General features: G+C 37.6%; 2 protein-coding genes across 2 annotated transcripts; both read left to right on the top strand.

The window, feature by feature from the left end:
* Nucleotides 1–2121: 2121 nt before the first annotated feature.
* Nucleotides 2122–6676, top strand: f7i (coagulation factor VIIi). The gene is made up of 8 exons (XM_051702080.1): nt 2122–2280; nt 2455–2606; nt 2703–2727; nt 3502–3615; nt 3700–3837; nt 3971–4074; nt 5688–5808; nt 5886–6676. The coding sequence occupies exons 1-8, from the start codon at nt 2223–2225 to the stop codon at nt 6494–6496; spliced, it is 1323 nt and encodes a 440-aa protein (XP_051558040.1). The 5' UTR covers nt 2122–2222; the 3' UTR covers nt 6497–6676.
* Nucleotides 6677–9818: 3142 nt separating this feature from the next.
* f10 (coagulation factor X) lies at nt 9819–18710 on the top strand. Its single transcript, XM_051702061.1, has 8 exons — nt 9819–9977; nt 10280–10440; nt 11723–11747; nt 11885–11998; nt 13338–13469; nt 13653–14008; nt 14223–14340; nt 17193–18710. Exons 1-8 carry the CDS (start codon nt 9917–9919, stop codon nt 17819–17821), a joined length of 1596 nt encoding a protein of 531 aa, XP_051558021.1. The 5' UTR covers nt 9819–9916; the 3' UTR covers nt 17822–18710.
* The last annotated feature ends 22 nt before the right edge of the window (nt 18711–18732 follow it).

The following is an 18732-nucleotide window of genomic DNA, read 5'->3' as shown; positions in this document are numbered from 1 at the left end:
ATTACTTAGTGAGAGTTTTGTGTTTGGTAGTTTGTGGAACAGACACAGTCTCTATATGATATCTAGTTGATACAGTCTCTATGTGTTGTAGTTTGTGACCTGTGTGATGTCTCAAGGCAGCTAGCAAACATTCGGATTAGCCAGTTTGTCTGCTTCCTGACCTGGACCCCAGTTAGTCAAATACTATCACTATTAAGACTATGAGCCAAATTACTATAGAGGAGAGTGGCACCTTCCCTGGAGGGATGGAGTCTGTCTCTCTTTAGCAGGTCAGGTCTACCCCAAAAATTCTTCCAATTGTCTATAAATCCTATTCTATTCTCCAGACACCACTCAGACATCCAGCCATTCAGTGACACAAATCTACTATAAACCTCATCACCACGATGTGCAGGGAGGGGGGCAGAGCATCTTACAGTGTCTGATATAGTTTTTGCAAGTTCACACACCTCTTTAACATTATCTCTAGTGATCTCCAACTGGTGAAGCTGGACATCATTATTGCCAACATGAATATCAATTTTAGAAAATCTACGTTTAGCATTAACCAGCACTTATACATTTGATCTGATGTCAGATGCTCTGGTACCCGAAATGCATTTAACAATGGTGGCTGGAGTCTCTATTTGCACATTCCTTGCAATAGAATCACCTATAACTAGGGCTCTTTCAACATGATTCTCAGTGGGTGCATCACTGAGTGGGAAGAATCGATTGGAAACCCTAACAGGAACGGGAGAGTGGTGTCGCTTTGCTAAGTGAGTATGCTGCCAAGACGTCACCCAAACGCCCTGCTGCAGGGGCTCTACAGCCGGAATCGAAGTGTGTGTGTTGCTCGCTGTTCTACCCGCATCCGAAACAGTATCTACCGGCTTCTCTTTCTCACTGACTTCCACTAGCGTTCGGATGCGGGTCTCTAACTCATTTAACTTCTCCGTCAGCCTGACTAATTCCTTACATTTATCACATGTAAATCCCTCACTGCTGATGGAAGAAGCTATAGTAAACATGTGGCATGCAATGCATGAAGAAATAACTTGAGTGAAAAAATAAAATAAAAAAGAGAGAAAACGGGTGTGCGAGGTAAAATTCACGCAGTTGAAACAGTAGAAAAGCGGAAAAAACGAAGCATGCAGTAAAATGGTAAAGGATAAAACGATGAACGTATAAGAAGAATAAGCAATGCTAATCAGGCCAGCAAGCTACAAACACAGACTCGTGCAGTGTGCTGGCAGCAACACTAGAAGCGTCCGTTGCAGTGCGTTGCGACGACAGTAAACAGATGTCCCATTCCATTTTGCGCTGCGCACGCTGGCGCTACTACTGCCAACAACAAAAATAATGGCTAGGAATATTTGTGTTGACACGTCGTGTAGACAGGGTGTAAGAACAGACCAAAATATGACTATTTTTTCAGTATAATCATGACATCAGTGGTCTCCTTGGCGATCATGATTTCCAGCTCCAGATTACACTTCCTATAGCGCCATCTAGCGCTCTGTGCATGCATCAAGCACTAAGAAATTTAATCGAGCTAGAAATCATGATTGTCAAAGGAGTTATATTTTGATCTGTTCTCACCCAAAATCAACTGAATTGTTTCCGAAGACATTGATGAAACCACTGGATGTCAATAATTCAGCAGATGTCTTTGAGATGTTTATGATTTAGAATGTTTGTAAATCTGATCTTTATAAGATGTTTAGCAGATGTAAGATGCTTTCCAGATGAAAAGATTTAAAACAGACATCTCAGAGACGTACATGTGCTATCTGGGCAAATACTACCCTAATGAATATATACTTTAACATTTACACAATATATATCATTATTTTACTTTGCACCACAGTCATGAAGACAAGTTTTGTTTTTGTTTGTTTGTTTTTGTTTGGTATTTCCTTCAGTAGTGCTTGCCCATACAAATGCAATGACAACTTTCTCAGTATTTACTAAGCCATTGCTAAGGGTTTTCTTAGTGCTATAAGGGTTATTTTCATTTGTCAAGATGAAAGTCTAAAAAGGCCAAAATGGTTATACCAGTGAACAAACTGATTACTGGACTTAAATACAAAATTCACATCAGGTTAATGTCTTAAACATTGAACAGACTTTGCACTGGATCGAATGAGTGTTCAGTTCACTTCACAATCAATGACAGATAGTAAGAAATTAGGTTTCTTCTGAAAGTAAAGGCTGGCCATTCGTGTTTCCACCGAGTGAACATGAAGATTCGTACAGTTGTGTTGTTTTGTGCTTTCATAATCCAGGGATCCAGTGAAGGTAAGACAAAACAATGAGGAAATTACTGCAAAAATGTCGGCAAAATATAGACTCTCCCTTTAATATGAGCAGAGCTGATTACACTGCAAGCGTGCGAGTCAGCTTAGTTTATAGTGTTGTTGGTTTTGTTGTGTATACAGCGACTAAAATGATATATGTTATGGCTGTTTTTAGTGTTTCTTGATAAAGGTGACGCCAGTTCTGTCCTCGCAGACAACTCGGGTTTCCTGGAGGAGATGAAGCGCGGGAATCTTGAGCGCGAGTGTATCGAAGAAATCTGCGATTATGAAGAAGCGCGCGAAGTGTTCGAGGACGACACGAAGACAGTACGACCAAATAAAATCATATGTTATTATTAATGAATAAATCATTTATATGTTAAAATATGGAGTTTATAATTTCATTTTGTTCTTCATTTGCAGAAGCAGTTCTGGTTGAGTTATTCTGGTGAGTTTTTGTGTCAAAATAATTGTATGAAAAGTGATCATGGTAACCGTCAAAAACAGTTAGTTATAGTGGCTAGAAATCACGATAAATTAATATATGGTATTTTTCCAATAGTAGCTTCCGTAATCTTTTTGTCAAATATGTTTCATATAATATTTTATCAGGTTACTTAAGTTTTACAGTAGTAGAAATAACTGTAGTAGCCTAAGTATTCAATTTTATTTGTATAGCGCTTTTCACAATACACACTGTTTCAAAGCAGCTTCACAGCTGTAACAGAAAAAGATGCTGTAATGTCTTAAATTCCTCATTGTGTGGTTTAAAAATTATTTGTCTTTAGAAGGTGTAGTTAATGGAGATAAATAACTCTGGGGGGAAACCAGGCTCACCGGGGGAGCCAGTTCCCCTCTGGTTTATTATGGTATTATGGTTACCATAAATGGCTAAATATTTGTAAGGGACTTCAAATTTGATTTACTTTAATGGATGTAAGGGAGCTTGTGTATTTGATGTTTTTCTGGGAAAGTGAAAACTGATGAGCAATATTTGCACTAGCCTACAGTTTTTTTGACCCAAATTCAAAGGTTGTGTTTATTTTGAAGTCTGTTTCAGCGCAGTACAGAATACATAGGATTTAATAGAATACCTCTTATTATTTTTCTAAATTGAAGTGTTTTGAAGTGCTATATTATGTAGGCCAATGGGTAATATAAGCTGCAATCAAGTGCACTCATTTAAACTTGTATTTACATATTGATTTTATGTATAAATAAGCTAAGGAACCCTGCTTGACGAATCCATGCAAGAACAACGGCACATGCATTTATCTGGCCAACACCTACTACTGCATGTGTCTGGAGTGCTTTGAGGGCAAATACTGTGAGAAGGGTACGTTAATATGATAACACGTGTAAAATAACCAGCAGTGTGTTGTCTGAAAAGTTCATATAACTCTGATGTTTTCACTGATAGGGTTAGAGGAAACACTGAAGTGTCAGTATGTGAATGGAGGTTGTGAACACTTCTGTGACGGTTCTGGGCTCAGACGCGCATGCAGCTGTGCCACGGGTTACACTCTCACAGCTGATGGGATGTCATGTGTTGCTCAAGGTCCTCCATTGCCAACAAACAAATTATGGACAAATTAGATGACCCTGCATGTTATCACGTACAATATGTCTTGGAAACAGAATCAAATAATAATTGCTGTTGTTATTTAAATGTATGACGTTTCCTTCTCCAGTTGAGTATCCGTGTGGAAAAGTTCCTGTTCAGAAAAACACAGTTCATTCTCAAACACAGTTTGTGGGTGGAATTCACTGTCCCAGAGGTCACTATCCATGGCAGGTAACTCTGAACATGCACGTCCACTCCGTCCTCATGTATACAGAATGGGACTGAGAGGAATTTAAAAATGATGTGTTTAATTTCTGCGCGATTGCAAAAATAATTGTTGTTTTCAAACATCTTTACGAATACACCCCCGTTGATCGAACAAACAGATAGTTCCACCCCCAATTCAAACCATTGGTTGAGTAACATTGTTGGGACGAGTCTAAGTGAAGGAATTTTGATTGCGCCAATGAGACACAGTGTTTACAGTTCAAATCAGCGCCACCTAGAGGTCATGTGGTAGAAATGTTAATAAGAATATAAAAGTCTTTCAAATAGCACTTTAATAGAGAAATCATATATCAAATGAAAGCTCTCATTCTCAGGAATGTAACTGTATAGTTTATGTTCGTTGCCCTCATAACACAGTACAAAAGATTTTCAAAAGAATCCTAAAGTGAAGTATGGTTTCTGTAAGACATCAAATAGAAATGTCTCTTTAATGTGCCAATAACTGCTGCTGTAAGCAACAAATAGCTAAAAACTTTATATCTGTTTTTACCTTACAGTTTTCTTAAAAAATGAGCCATTGTTTACGTGTCTGTGAGCTTGCTTGTCTGAATAATCCAATCTTATATGTCCAGAACAAAATATGCAATCCAGCAGGAAGAGCATGCAAAACAAATCATTAGAAATATATGTTATCAGCTATTGATCAGCTATTACAATTATATATCATCGCAAAGGGGAGGATCTCAGCTTTCTAATGACACCTATATTGAGCTTCTAGTCCACTCAGAGGCCGAGATATTCAATGAAATAATGAGGGTGTTGCTTGAACTGAAAATTAGACTGAATGTCTATGGACGAGCACATCTGTGAGGAATAAAATGTGTTAGAGCGCAACCTACATTTCAGATCTGTATATTGTGATGGAATGTGATAGAGAACAAAATATTTTCTAGTACTTGCTGCCACCTAGTGGAATAAAATAAGACTTTTTGGAGGGAGATGAAGTGAACAGAACCAGAATTACATGCTGTCAAATTTAGGACAACAACAACAAAACAAAAAAAATATTTAAAAAAAAATTCTACTCATCATAAGATTGTTAACAGATACAATATTATTTATGAATAATTCAAGTATTATTTATTTGAGGTGGGTTTCTGAGAACAATTACACTATTTATTTGCAATTAGTCCACAGTATGTTTGAATGGTGAGCTTATATATTTGAGTGTGAAAAATTGCAGACAGCAGCACAAAAATGCACCAGAGTTGAAGAGGTTAAATTAATTACTTTTGAATACATGACTTGGTTTACACATTTCAAAAATAATATTTTTGTAGAATACATTTAAAACATGAATTGTGTTCATGTGTATGTCTGTTTATGTTTCCGTGACAGCTCAAGAGACAACGACAATGAACAAGGAGGAAATATAGACATTATTTTGAATTCACTGACCAGAAAAACAAACTTTTCTTTGATATTTTTTTTTTTTTAAAGTACAGTAATTAGTAGTACGATTACTTTTCCCTTGACGCAATCAGTAATCTGATAACAATTTGTAGTGGATTACTATTTTTGAGTAACTCAAATATCAACACGGATATTGTGTGCAGGTGTTGATTGATTATTACGGTGTGAGTTTATGTGGAGGGGCTCTTCTGGACAATAATTGGGTGATAACAGCTGCTCACTGCGTTCAGAAGAAGGATATGAAACATATGAAGGTTATCACAGGTATTTGACATGTTTGTACCATGCATTGTGTCATTATGTTATGTACAACAATGTTAATTCAGTGTGTTTGTAATCAGGTGATCATGATCTGGATGTTAATGATGGCTCAGAGGAGGCGTATGATGTAATTTCTGTGGTTATACATGAGAAGTATGACCCTGTGACACTGGACAGTGACCTGGCCCTCCTTCGACTTCGTGAAAAACCCACGCCCTCAGTGTACGCCGTGCCCATCTGCCTGCCCACGCCACAGCTGGCACAGAGCGAGCTAGCTGCCGCCCGCTTCCACACCGTCAGCGGATGGGGCAAACACACTGAAGGGGGCAACATTCACCCGTCTAAGGGTCTTAAAGCTCCGTCATCTCCGATAATGCAGTGTCTGGCCGTACCGCTGATACCCACAGCAGAGTGTGTGTTAAAGAGTGGCGTTAACATCACTGACAACATGTTCTGTGCCGGTTACGCTGAGGGCACCCATGAGTCCTGCAGAGGAAATGATGGCAGTCCTCTGATCACGCAGTACAAGGGGACATCTTTCCTGACGGGCGTTGTCACATGGGGTAAAGGATGTGATCAGCCTGGATACTATGGTATTTACACCAAGGTGTCCAACTTCCTGAACTGGCTTGAACAAAAACAGGTGAAGCAGCTGAATAATACTGCAGTTGAGCAGTACATTCACAATTAATGTCTTAATTGAAGGCAAAGTGCAGGTTTATGTAAGGATGAATCCAAATGTTCAAGATTGGGCTGGTCAAAATGGAGGAGTAAATCTTGAGTAACAACAAATCAGGTCTAGAGTGGTTATGGCACTGGGTTTACTGTAATTACTGATGACATTTGAAATAAAACAGTCATTCTGAATGTGTTCTGTATTTGTTTACATTGACTTTTAGCATTCACATATTTGTTTATTGACCTGCTTCAGTCATGTGACTTTCTTCCTTGTAGCTGCCATATTTGTGACCATCAGCAGGAGGAAGCAATGACTTGTGCGAAAAGTGACTCTTATGTTGGGATAAATGACAGCTTATTTTAATAAAGTAAAAGTGACAGTAATGATTATATTGTTACTGATATTTTAAAGTGAGTATCTGCTGAATATAAGCAACTTGTGCTTGGTTCAAATGTTGTATATTATTTTATTGAAAAAGCTCCTTTGAAATCCATGTATCAAATATGATACAACAGGCTTTTGAGGAATATCTCTCCATCACCGTTACATTACATTCATGCACACCACAAAACAAATTATTTTATAAGATATATTAAAGTGTGAACTGATATTTCTGTGTATTTTCATATATGCAGCGTGCTCTGTCATTATAACGATCTCATTATTTTACATCACAAGCCATTATGATGATGTCATCTTACATCTTATGATGAAGTTCATGAGACCCAGCTAAACAACAATTTCCCTTTTTTAATATGACAATATAGTGTTTGGTGCCAGAGAGTCCTCTGATAATACCCCAAGATTTACCACTGTAGAAAAACTTCAGTAACAAACGTCCTACACAAAAATCAGGAGGATAATGACCTTTAAAGACTAATGCATCAAATATGATATTCAAAACAATTTTATAGTTTGTCTAATGGTACTAAAAAACAGTTTAATATATATATATATATAAAAATAATAATTTTCGGACAATTCTTTCAAATGTCAGGCTTTACAGTGTTAACATACCCAAAGTATTCCCCACAGGTAGATTTAGGTAGGGATGGTAACTTTCAGAAAATCAGAAATGTTCCGACCAACAGTTGGGCAATTTTACTACACAGAAAATACTTTAACATTATACTATGTTTTTTCTTTTAATTTGAATGACTAAAAAAGGTATAATTATTTATGTGTAAATTATTGTCCTACCTCTTCTGAAGCAGCGTGCAAACGGTGTTGTCACGTAGCGTACTTTTCTCAGTGCTGTTCAGGATACACCAATCACAGTCGTTTGTAAGATTTTTAAAAATTCATTTTCTGGAGAATACATGCGCAAATTACCATTGGTATCTTACGTTCCGTCATTGAAATGAGTAGATTTAAACATGTATAAATATAACCCCGACCTCCAAAGATACCAAATGAGTTTTATTGAGACCGTCACGAGCAGAAACATTTGTCAAAAAGAAAACATCAGCAAAATAGCGCTCTCACCTGACAACTGTTATAAACAACATGGCATAAAAATGGCATTAAGCCTCAATAATTCACTGGAACTACAACACTATGAGAACGTGCAAAATGATTGACAGGCAGAAAGTGTCATTTTTGTTTGCTGTTTACAGAGTCTAAAGCTGTCACAGAGACCGGTGAGATATGTCCCTACCAACTTTAAACCGAACCTACGACCCTTGATTTTCCCACACAGCGGATTTTAACCGCTTTCATGGCTCTGACATGTCTGTGTGCTGCTGCCGCGCTCGCATGAAGCGTGTGTCGCCTTTAAAATGGAGTGATGGCTATATGTAAAATAAGGAAGTTGTAATTTACAGATTTATGTTATCACATCAAGTTTATATGATGCTGGGTAAATGTGGCCGATTCTGTCTTAATTGAACTGATTTGGATTTTAGAAAAGATCAGAAAACAACTTACTTTAAATTAATGCAATGCCGTGAATGAAAGTATCGTGAAACAGATATACTGTACATGCCTATTGACAACCTTACTTTATTCGCTCTAGACTTGACCTTAAGAGTAGGGTTAGACAATGTGATGTGACAAATTGTGTGTGTGTTCTATAAGATACAGATAATTCTAAGTCTTGAAGAGAATTACTGTAGAATACTGTAGGGTCGCTCTGTAACTGCATATCTTTTTCTTCGTTTGTGATGAAGAAAGTCATTTGTAACCACTGGATTGATATCTGACACTTTAATAAACACTGACATTATACCTATGCATTTACATGTTTGGACTGCAAAGCAAATGGTTTGAGGGGGATTTAACTAACATTTCCAAAGTGGGTTTATGAGGTTTGTTCCTTTTACTGACATCATTTTGTGCTTGATTAACTGGAGTCAAACAGGAAGTTGTATGTTTATATCAAAGGGCTCATCTCTTTTATGAAATAGACAGTAGCCTTTAGTTTACATCACAGCCATGAACCCTCATTTGCTATTTGCAATAGAGCTCAACAGTCTCTTTCTCTATCACATTCATTTTCTCCACTGACAAATACATTTTTAATGTTAACTTGGTAACTCGATGGTATATGCTTCTGTTGAAGACATCAGTCTGCGTTATTACAACTTCATTTTTAAACAAATCATGTTTAATAGCAGAATTCCTGGTGAAGAACTACACTACCCATAATCCTGAAGAGAGATCCACCAATCAGAGAATCACTTCAAAAGAGCTCCGCCCACCGATACACTGTGAATGATGTAATCGAGTCACTCTCTCTACACTCTCAAAATACATTTATATTTGTAAATATCTGGACATTTTGCAATCAAATTAAAATATATTGTTTCTATATTTATAATCAACAACTTTATATCAATAGTTTAATATTTTTCCATCGTTTTTAATTCGATTACGTCATTCGCAATGCTTCATGGGATTGTAGTTCATTCCCTCATTAAAGACGTTTGTCTGATTGCTTCAAATCAAAGTTTGTAATTTTGTGATTCTCCTCGTAGCTGGTTTGTTTTGTTCATGGCTTACAACTCTTTTATGAAGGATTTTATGAAATCACTATGGAAAAGATGAATGGGAAAAATACTTCCAGAACCAAGCCACTAAATTCTAATTTTGATTTCATGGGGTCTTTGAAGCACGTAGACAATGTTTATATCAGTGCAGGCCAAAGTCTCACATCATTTGATTTCACTTTCAGGGAGAATTCATGTAATTGTCTCACTCTCTCTGCAGTTTGAAGTTGTGTTTCCTGCACTCTGAAGTGAAATATTACACGTCTCAATAATGTAAACATCCCTAAAGTTCCCTCATCTGCTTGTATTTTGTCCTCCCCTCAACGTCTCTTCACTCCTCCCCCGTTTCACTCATTTCTCTCTGTCTATCGTTCAGTCAGTTCATTGACCTGCTCTCTGTTTTCTGAACGATTCTCTCATGTAGAAGAGCGCTGAAGATCTCATCATGTCTTGTCTCTTCTGGAACATTCTGTGTGTGTTTCTAATTCACTGTGTGTCGTCAGAGGGTGAGTTCACCAGCAAAACACAAGACTGTGTGTCGTCTGTAACTCATGTGTGTGTGTGTACACGGTGTGTTTTCAATTCCTCTTATAGTCGATGAGCCTGTTTTATCTCTGAACCTTCTGTGGTTGTGATCTAAAGGTCATGGACTTGACCTTAAGATGTTTACAATGTCAGACTGAAGCTTTACCGTGATTGTTACTTGTGTGTTATTGGCTTAAAGAGACAGAGTTCTGCTTATTTCACAACACTTCACTAGTGGACTTGATGATGATGATGTCACTGGTGATGTCATGTGTGTCTGCAGTCTTCCTCCATACTCAAGATGCCAATCAGGTGTTAAGTCGACATCGGCGTGCCAACACCATGTTTGAGGAGATGAAGCAGGGAAACATGGAGCGAGAGTGTGTCGAGGAGCGCTGTAGTTATGAGGAGGCCAGAGAGATCTATGAGGACGACCAAAAAACGGTCAGTTGTTTTTCTGATGTGTGTTTGCTGTTTTAACTCTCAAGAAGTCTGGAAACTGCTAATTGTTGCCTGCTTCTTTATTATTTATTTCATTGTTTCATTTTATTTGAAAAGGTCACTGCTAAACTTTCAAGACATTATATATTTTACAGGGCCTGTGTTCCTGGGTCACATTGAACACACATTATAGTTAAAAAACAACAGAGTTTTTGGAATTCTGGAAAGAGAGTGCAGGAATTCTGTATTTACTCAGAAAATACATAAAGAAGAAAATACATTGCAAACATTTAATAAATTTAAGTTCTTTTGCATGACACAATAAACAGTTAAATCTATTAAATAGTGTAAGTTCAGTATCTGTTAATTACAGTGTTGGGTAAGTTACTAAAAAAGTAATCCATTACACATTTTCAGTTACTCCTCTAAAAATTGTAATCAGATTACCTTGCTGATTACATAATATAAAAAGTAATCACATTACTAATTACTTAATGTTTTGTTACTTTCTGTTTTTTTTTTCTCTCCCCAATGTGGAATGCCCAATTCCCAATGCACTCTAAGTCCTCGTGGTGGTGTAGTGACTCGCCTCAATCCGGGTGACTCCCGTCTGAGACCGTCAATCCGCGCATCTTATCACGTGGCTTGTTGAGCGCGTTACTGTGGAGACGTAGCGCGTGTGGAGGCTTCACGCTATTCTCCGCAGCATCCACGCTCAACTCACCACGCGCCCCACCGAGAGCGAGAACCACATTATAGCGACCACGAGGAGGTTACCCCATGTGACTCTACCCTCCCTAGCAACCGGGCCAATTTGGTTGCTTAGGAGACCTGACTGGTGTCACTCAGCACACCTTGGATTTGAACTCATGACTCCAGGGGTGATAGTCAGCGTCAATATTCGCTGAGATACCCAGACCCCTCAATGTTTTGTTACTTTCTAAAAAAATTGTCAACGAATTCAAAATGTCTCTATTTCCTCTTTGTTTATTGTCAGCAATCACAGAAACGCTATAAACGCTTAGTGTATACACTAAATACAATTATATAGAAATATGTAACCAAAGTAATAATGTACTAAAAAGTAATTACCTTAATTGATAAAGGTAACTGTAATCTGATTACAAGAATGTGATGATGTACACTACTTTTTGGCTTAAAAAGTAATTAGATTATATTACTTTGTAATCAGATTATACACAACACTGGTTAATTATATCAGTAGAAAGTTAAGGAAACACACAGCACACAAATGACCCAAATGTTTTTCTCTTTTCTCTCTTAGAAGGAATTTTGGAATAAATATGTCGGTAAGTGTGTATAATGATCATCCTGTTTATTCATTATGAATTGTAACAGGTCTTAAAAAAGGTTGTGTAGTGCTGCATGTGTCTTTTAAGTGAAATTCCCCTAATAAACTCATCTATCTGTGTGTCTGTTTCTACAGATGGTGATGCGTGTTTGTCTACCCCGTGTCTCAATGATGGTGTGTGTAAAGATGGGATTGGCCCGTACACCTGCTTCTGTACTGCAGGGTATAAAGGATACAACTGTGAGATTGGTAATAAAGCACGACCTCTTCTGTTATAATGCATTACACCACCAAACAAACCTTTAAAGACCTCATGAAATCACAATGTGAGTTGTTTGGCTTTTATTTCATGTCTGTTAGCTTTAGCATCATCTGTGCTAGTTTACTTTTGATTAAGATTGTAAGATTAAGATTGTATATTAGTACCGGCCATGACTCAGGAGTGTATCAAATGCTCTGTAGAATGAGATTGCCTCTCCACCCATTTTTACAAGATCTTGTTTGAAAGCAGAATTCCTGGTGAAGAACTACACTACCCATAATCCTGAAGAGAGATCCACCAATCAGAGAATCCGCCCACTCCCATTATGCACTGTGAATGATGCAATCGACTCTTAAACTACTTATATATTTCTATATATCTTGTACATATATTTTGAAATAAAATTAACATATATTTGTTTCTATACTTATAATTAGGGATGATAGTCTATTAAAGTTTTTATCGAATTACTCACACGGTATGTTGATTAATTAATCAAACTAATCGCATATACAAATATTTGCTGAGAAAGCCCCTCAAATAACAATAATTCAATATATAATGATGAAATAATGATAAATAGGTAAATGTAAATAATTACAAATTAATATATATATATAATACATAATAAAAAAAACTGATAATTACAATGCATTACATTAAGCATTGATAAGAGTGGCTTTAGAATGCAATATATTGCATATACATAAACCTGTTATTGGCCTACAGTTTACAGCAATCCATTTTGCAACTGAGTTTGTCAATCAGTCCGAGATTTATTATAAGGATGCGTCAACGTTCACCTGTGTCAGACGGATGATTTTGGAGTGTCTCACTTTGGTTGCATTGTGTCATAAACATACCATTATTAGGTCACCGTGTCAAGTAGTTTGAAACGTAGAAAACACTTCTTGAGATCCCTGCGCTCGGATTTGCACTCCATCAAGCTGCGTTTGAACGCAAGAGTGTGTTCTCATCTTGTGTTGTCTCAGAGATTATTTCGCAGAGATTGACCACTTCTATTTAAATGAATGGGAGAAACACCCAACCTCCCGAGAGCGTTCCAAACATGACCGACAGTAGACAGACTTTGGTTGTCTCCACTTGTTAAGTGTAGTTTGTTCTCTGTATAAGATGCGTGTTGCCTATACTGCTGAAGTTTCACTTACTGCCCCCTGGAGAAAAACTTACCCTAACACTAACCCTAAATCAACAGCCCTACTTACAATCAAGTACAATCTACACACACACCACAAATGCACGTCCTGTTTCAACAGGAAGTAGTTTAGTGTCTGTGTTTGTAACTCTGTTGTGATGTTGTTCCAGTGATTCCGAAACTCTGTGAGAGTGAAAACGGTGGCTGTGCCCATTTCTGTAAGGTGGACAAAGGGAAAGTCGTCTGCTCTTGTGCTAATGGATACACGCTGAGCTCCAATGGGAAGTCCTGTCAATCTGATGGTAAATATGAGTGATAAAGTGTGTGTGAGAGAGGTTTACCACGGTAACATACCCTGATGGACTCTAATCAGGGTAGAAGCCCTATGTGAATGGCTATATTTAATCTGACGTATACTGTTTGTTCAATAATGTTTGTGTATCTTTATGTTAATCATTCAGATGCAACATTTACATTCATTTCAGATCCATTCAAATGTGGCGTTGTGTATCCTGAGAAGACCAGAACAATCTTCATATACACACCAAGCATCACCGACACTGAAAACACTGACGAATCGAACTCCGAGACTCCAGTCAACAGTGACATCGAGACAGTGGACATGTCAAACTCGAGCAGTCACTCCAGTCTTGACGAGCCAGACATCAAGATAGTGAACGGGTCAAAAAACACGCCTGTTAATGACACCACCAGCCTCTTCGGTTATCAGGAGCCAGAGGCTGAGAATCTAGTGAATGAATTGCTTCATGAAGAAGAAATATTTGTTGAAAAGAAAATTGTGAATGGAGTGGACTGTCCTCCTGGAGAATGCCCATGGCAGGTACTATTATTTTTATGGTCATTTGAAGATTTTACGTGCACAGTGTCAAACCTTTTTCATTGAGCTCTGAGGAAACATCTTCAAACTGATCAAGTGACGGCCTTGATTATTTTTTTAAATGTGCTTGACTTTACATCCTAACCTCTTCTTTTACATAAACCTTTGACCCCACAGTCTGTTAATGTTCACTAGCTCCTGTGTTTCTGTTCTTCAGGCTCTTCTCATTAATGAGGATGATGTGGGTTTCTGTGGCGGCACCATTTTAAATGAGTACTTCATCCTCTCCGCCGCTCACTGTATGAATCAGAATATCTCCATCAGAGTGATTGTGGGTATGTGAGTGCTTTTAAAGCAACATATTCTTTCAGTGTTGCTGAAGCTACTTTGACAGTGTAGTTAAACTATAGTCAAGCTACTCAAAAAAAGTAGTTAGCCACACTACAAGTTACTAACAAAAAGAAGCTTACTACATTAAATCTATTTAAGGCTGCATCCACATTAATCCGGATCCATTTGAAAACAGTGTTTTCCAAATGCTCTCCGTTCACACTGCCATTTTCAAGTGTTTTCCAAAAGTTACTCGTCCACACTTAAATCCCCTTAATGCGCATGTGACAAATCACCGTTCCATGTACAGCCTGAAGCACAATTGTCCTTGTGTTTCGGCGCAGAAAAGGAAAGCATTGTGAAGGTTGCACAAAGTAACATTTATCTTTAACAGCACTCTCAAAGTGAGTAACAGGCACAATAACGCAGCTACAACATAGGCCGCCGTCTTGAGTGTTTTGGGTTGAATGGATCACATGAATGCGTCACATGACAACAAATACATCATCGTTTTCAGATATCTCCTTTCTTCTCCGTCCACACTACAACGCAAAGACAGCGTTTTCAAATTTATCCACTTGGGAGAGCGTTTTCAAAAAGCTCAGTTTTTACTGTCAAAAACCCGGTCTCAGTTTGAACAGAAGGCCAAAACGTAGAGAAAAAGATGAAAACAGGGCCCTATTTTAAGAGCGCTAGTGCTAAGTTTCAGCGCTATGCCATTAGTTATAAGCGAAGAGTCAATGGGCATGGCCAAGAAGTTTTGGTATTTCGTGCAAGTATGCGTTCAGTCTAGGCAAAAATTGCGCACGCAAGGCCCCAATGGGTTGGGTCAAGTGCTATTTAATTCTGAGGTTCTTCTCCGCCACCGTCAGCGTCCTATTATACAGTCCATTCCCTGTCAAACACCAGCGATATAAACAAAGACAGCACATTCATAAGAAGTTGGTTGTGTAAATGGACTGTATGCAGAAGAACAGAAATATGAACTTGCGTTCTTTTATGCATTAACTGCATCCTTGTTGAATGTCAGGCATTTTTCTTTGACAGTGACACGCTCCTTTTATATGCATGGAAAATGTGATTCTCGACTGTATAGTTTATTTTGATGTCCTAATACCACAGTTCGAAAGATTTTCAAAAGAATCCCAAAGTGAAATATGATTTCTGTAAGTCATCAAATACAAACGTCTCTTTTATGCTCCGATAACTGCAGCTGTAAACCACAAATAGCTAAACACTTTATATCAGCTTTGACATTAGATTCTCTAAAAAATGAGCCATTGTTTACTTGTCTGTGAGCTTGTTTGTGTGAATAATTCAATGTTATATTTTAGATGTCCAGAACAAAATATGCAATCCAGCAGGAAAAGCATGCAAAACAAATCATTAGAAATATATGTTATTGATAACAGAATACAGTATATGTGCTATTGATGACAAAATAGTTACACATAATAAAAATAGTTATAAAAATGTTATACATCATCACAAAGGGGAGGATCTCAGCTTTCTAATGACACCTCGATTGAGCTTCTAGTCCACTCAGAGGCCGAGATATTTAATGAAATAATGAGGGTGTTGCTTGAACTGAAAATTAGACTGAATGTCTATGGACGAGCACATCTGTGAGGAATAAAATGTGTTAGAGCGCCACCTACATTTCAGATCTGTATATTGTGATGGAATGTGATTGAGAAAAAAACTATTTCTAGTACTTGCTGCCACCTAGTGGAATAAAATAAGACTTTTTTGGAAGGAAATGGAGTAAACAGAACCAGAATTACATGCTTACAAAGTTAGGACAACAACAACAACGACAAAAGTGTAAATATTTCTATTCATAATAAGATTGCTGACATTTACAATGTTATTTATGAATAACTGGAATTGTTTTTTTGTTTGTTTTTTTGAAGGGGGTGTTCTGGCAAAATGAGACCAATCTTTTGCAGTTAGTCCACAGTATGTGTGAATGGTGATCTTTTAAATTTCAGTGTGAAAAATTGTGGACAGCACAAAAATCCACCAGAGTTGAAGAGTTTAACACAAATCTGTGTCATGTGACATAAAGTCTGTGACATTATTTGATGTTCCACTATGTTTTCAGAGTTTGTACATGAACTTTATCACCACCTGCTGGTGGAATCTCCAAACTGCAAATGTAGGAACTGAGTTTAGACTTTGTGCTGAAAACAGACGTGCTTTTGAAACGACTCAGCGCAATGCCACCTCATTATTATATACAATACACACACAGTTTGCACACATACACCCACAGATAGCGCAAACACTCCCACCCACAACCACTTGCACTTTGCGCTGGTGTGAAAATGGTGCTTGGAAATAGCGTTCTCAAGTAAATTGGATAAGGGTTAGCTTACGGTCTTTGTTGGCTGTGCTTTGCGCCTCACGAGAATAGAGCCCACAGTGTGAAAGACTGCGTTTTGTGATGTAACAGCGCTACTCGCTGGATAAAGTAGCTTGTTACTTTAAAAGCTGGACTGTTGTAAAAATAGCAGAGCTATTGTCACACTACTGAATGTTTTTTAACTAAATTAGCAGTGTCGATACTTTTAGTAAACTACTCTCCAAAACTAGAATAAAAATGAAATGCTGTTTTCACTCTTTTTAAACTTTTGAAAAATGCAAAACTGATATATTTTAATGGACATTATGATTTAAATTGTATAAATATAATTTAATATAATGACAATTATTCATTGATATTTTTCATGGGCCTAATGTTTCTTTTCTGTGGGTCGTGTTTTCTGATCATCAGGAAGTATTTCTGTAAGTTTTGTGTAATGTGTTTTCTATTATAAGAGTTTGTGTGTTTGTGTGTTTGTGTATTTCCTCTCAGGTGAGTTTGACAGGCTGCACAAAGAGGGTCGTGAGTCAACACACAATGTAGACCAGATACTCATCCACATGAACTTCATCCCTGAAACCTACCATAACGACATCGCCCTCATTAAACTCAGCAAGCCAATCACATTCACCAAATACATAATTCCCGCCTGCATACCAGAGCGTGATTTTGCAGAGCGCGTGCTGATGCAACAAGACACCGGGAGAGTGAGCGGTTTCGGCCGTTTGCATGAAGGCGGTCTTCAGTCCACCAAACTCCAGAGATTAGCAGTGCCGTACGTCGATCGTGCGAAATGCTTAGAGTCCAGCAGTTTTAAAATCTCCAGTCGCATGTTCTGCGCCGGTTACGACCAGGAAACCAAAGATGCATGTCAGGGTGACAGCGGCGGGCCACACGTGACGCGCTACAAAGACACGTGGTTTGTCACAGGTGTGGTGAGCTGGGGCGAGGGATGTGCACGGAAGGGCAAGTATGGAATCTACACGCAGGTGTCCAAGTACATCAAATGGATCTATAATGCAATGGAAAAAGTAATGCCACAAACAGAAAGTCTGATAATGCCGAAAGTCAAGAGAGAGCTGCTGAAGAAGACGCAGAAGAGTTTGATACGAAGAGTTTGATACGGATACGTTAAAGTCAACATGAAATCAAAATCAACACTATTTACTTTCTGAATACAAATGATTGAGTGAATCATCAGTACATTCAAAAGAAACGACTTAATCAAGCCCTCTTATGTTTCAACGTCCTGTCATATAGAGACACTTTTCACCACCCAATACATTTCCAGTGGATAAAATCAAGTCCCGCCCTACATTTGTTCTCACTGAATATTCTGTTTCACTCAGAAATGCGTCACATTACGCAAGTAAAATGGGTTGTGAACGCTGTTTCATGTTGACTTTAAAAATCCAAATGAGACATTTACAGTGTTGGGTAAGTTACTCAAAACTGTAAATTACCAGTTATTAATTACTTTACTGATTACTTCAGCGAAAAACTAATCACATTACTAATTACTTTTCTTTTAAGCTACTTTCTAAAACACTTTTCACAGAAAAGTTCCTCTCAACGAGTTCAAAATAATGTCTATATTTTCTCACACACTCTTTAATTGTTACAAATGTAAACAGACGTATATATGAATATAATTCCTATTTTACAGTACATGTATTATACATTAATATCATTGTAGTAACATGTGTAACACTAGTTATGTACCTAAAAATAATGACCTTTATTGAAAGTCAGTAACGATATCTGATTACAAGAACTTAAAATGTAATGTGTTACTCACCTTTTGATTAAAAGTAGTTAGATTACAATAACGAATTACTTTGTAATTAGATCACACCCAACACTAGATGTTGCACAATTGTAAAAAAGAAAGTACTCAGTGATTTTGTGTTTTATTGATTTGATTCATCTGTTTCTGTAATATTCAGATGTACGATAAGTGCACTTAAACTGAGGTATTTTCAGAAATAAACTTTAAAGACTTGTCAACAATTCTAGAGACTCTTCAGCTTTC

This window comes from Myxocyprinus asiaticus, chromosome 7, assembly GCF_019703515.2.
Source record: "Myxocyprinus asiaticus isolate MX2 ecotype Aquarium Trade chromosome 7, UBuf_Myxa_2, whole genome shotgun sequence".
Taxonomy (NCBI): Eukaryota; Metazoa; Chordata; class Actinopteri; order Cypriniformes; family Catostomidae; genus Myxocyprinus; species Myxocyprinus asiaticus.
Note: the sequence above shows the minus strand (reverse complement) of the source record. Positions and strands in the feature narration are given on the sequence as shown.

Coding starts and splice junctions, on each gene's coding strand:
- f10 (XM_051702061.1), top strand. CDS start 9,917: ATGTCTTGTCTCTTCTGGAACATTCTGTGTGTGTTTCTAATTCACTGT. Junction 9,978..10,279: donor TCACTGTGTGTCGTCAGAGG/GTGAGTTCACCA, acceptor GTGTGTCTGCAG/TCTTCCTCCATACTCAAGAT. Junction 14,009..14,222: donor CTGGAGAATGCCCATGGCAG/GTACTATTATTT, acceptor TCTGTTCTTCAG/GCTCTTCTCATTAATGAGGA.
- f7i (XM_051702080.1), top strand. CDS start 2,223: ATGAAGATTCGTACAGTTGTGTTGTTTTGTGCTTTCATAATCCAGGGA. Junction 2,728..3,501: donor GTTCTGGTTGAGTTATTCTG/GTGAGTTTTTGT, acceptor TGTATAAATAAG/CTAAGGAACCCTGCTTGACG. Junction 3,838..3,970: donor GATGTCATGTGTTGCTCAAG/GTCCTCCATTGC, acceptor TTCCTTCTCCAG/TTGAGTATCCGTGTGGAAAA.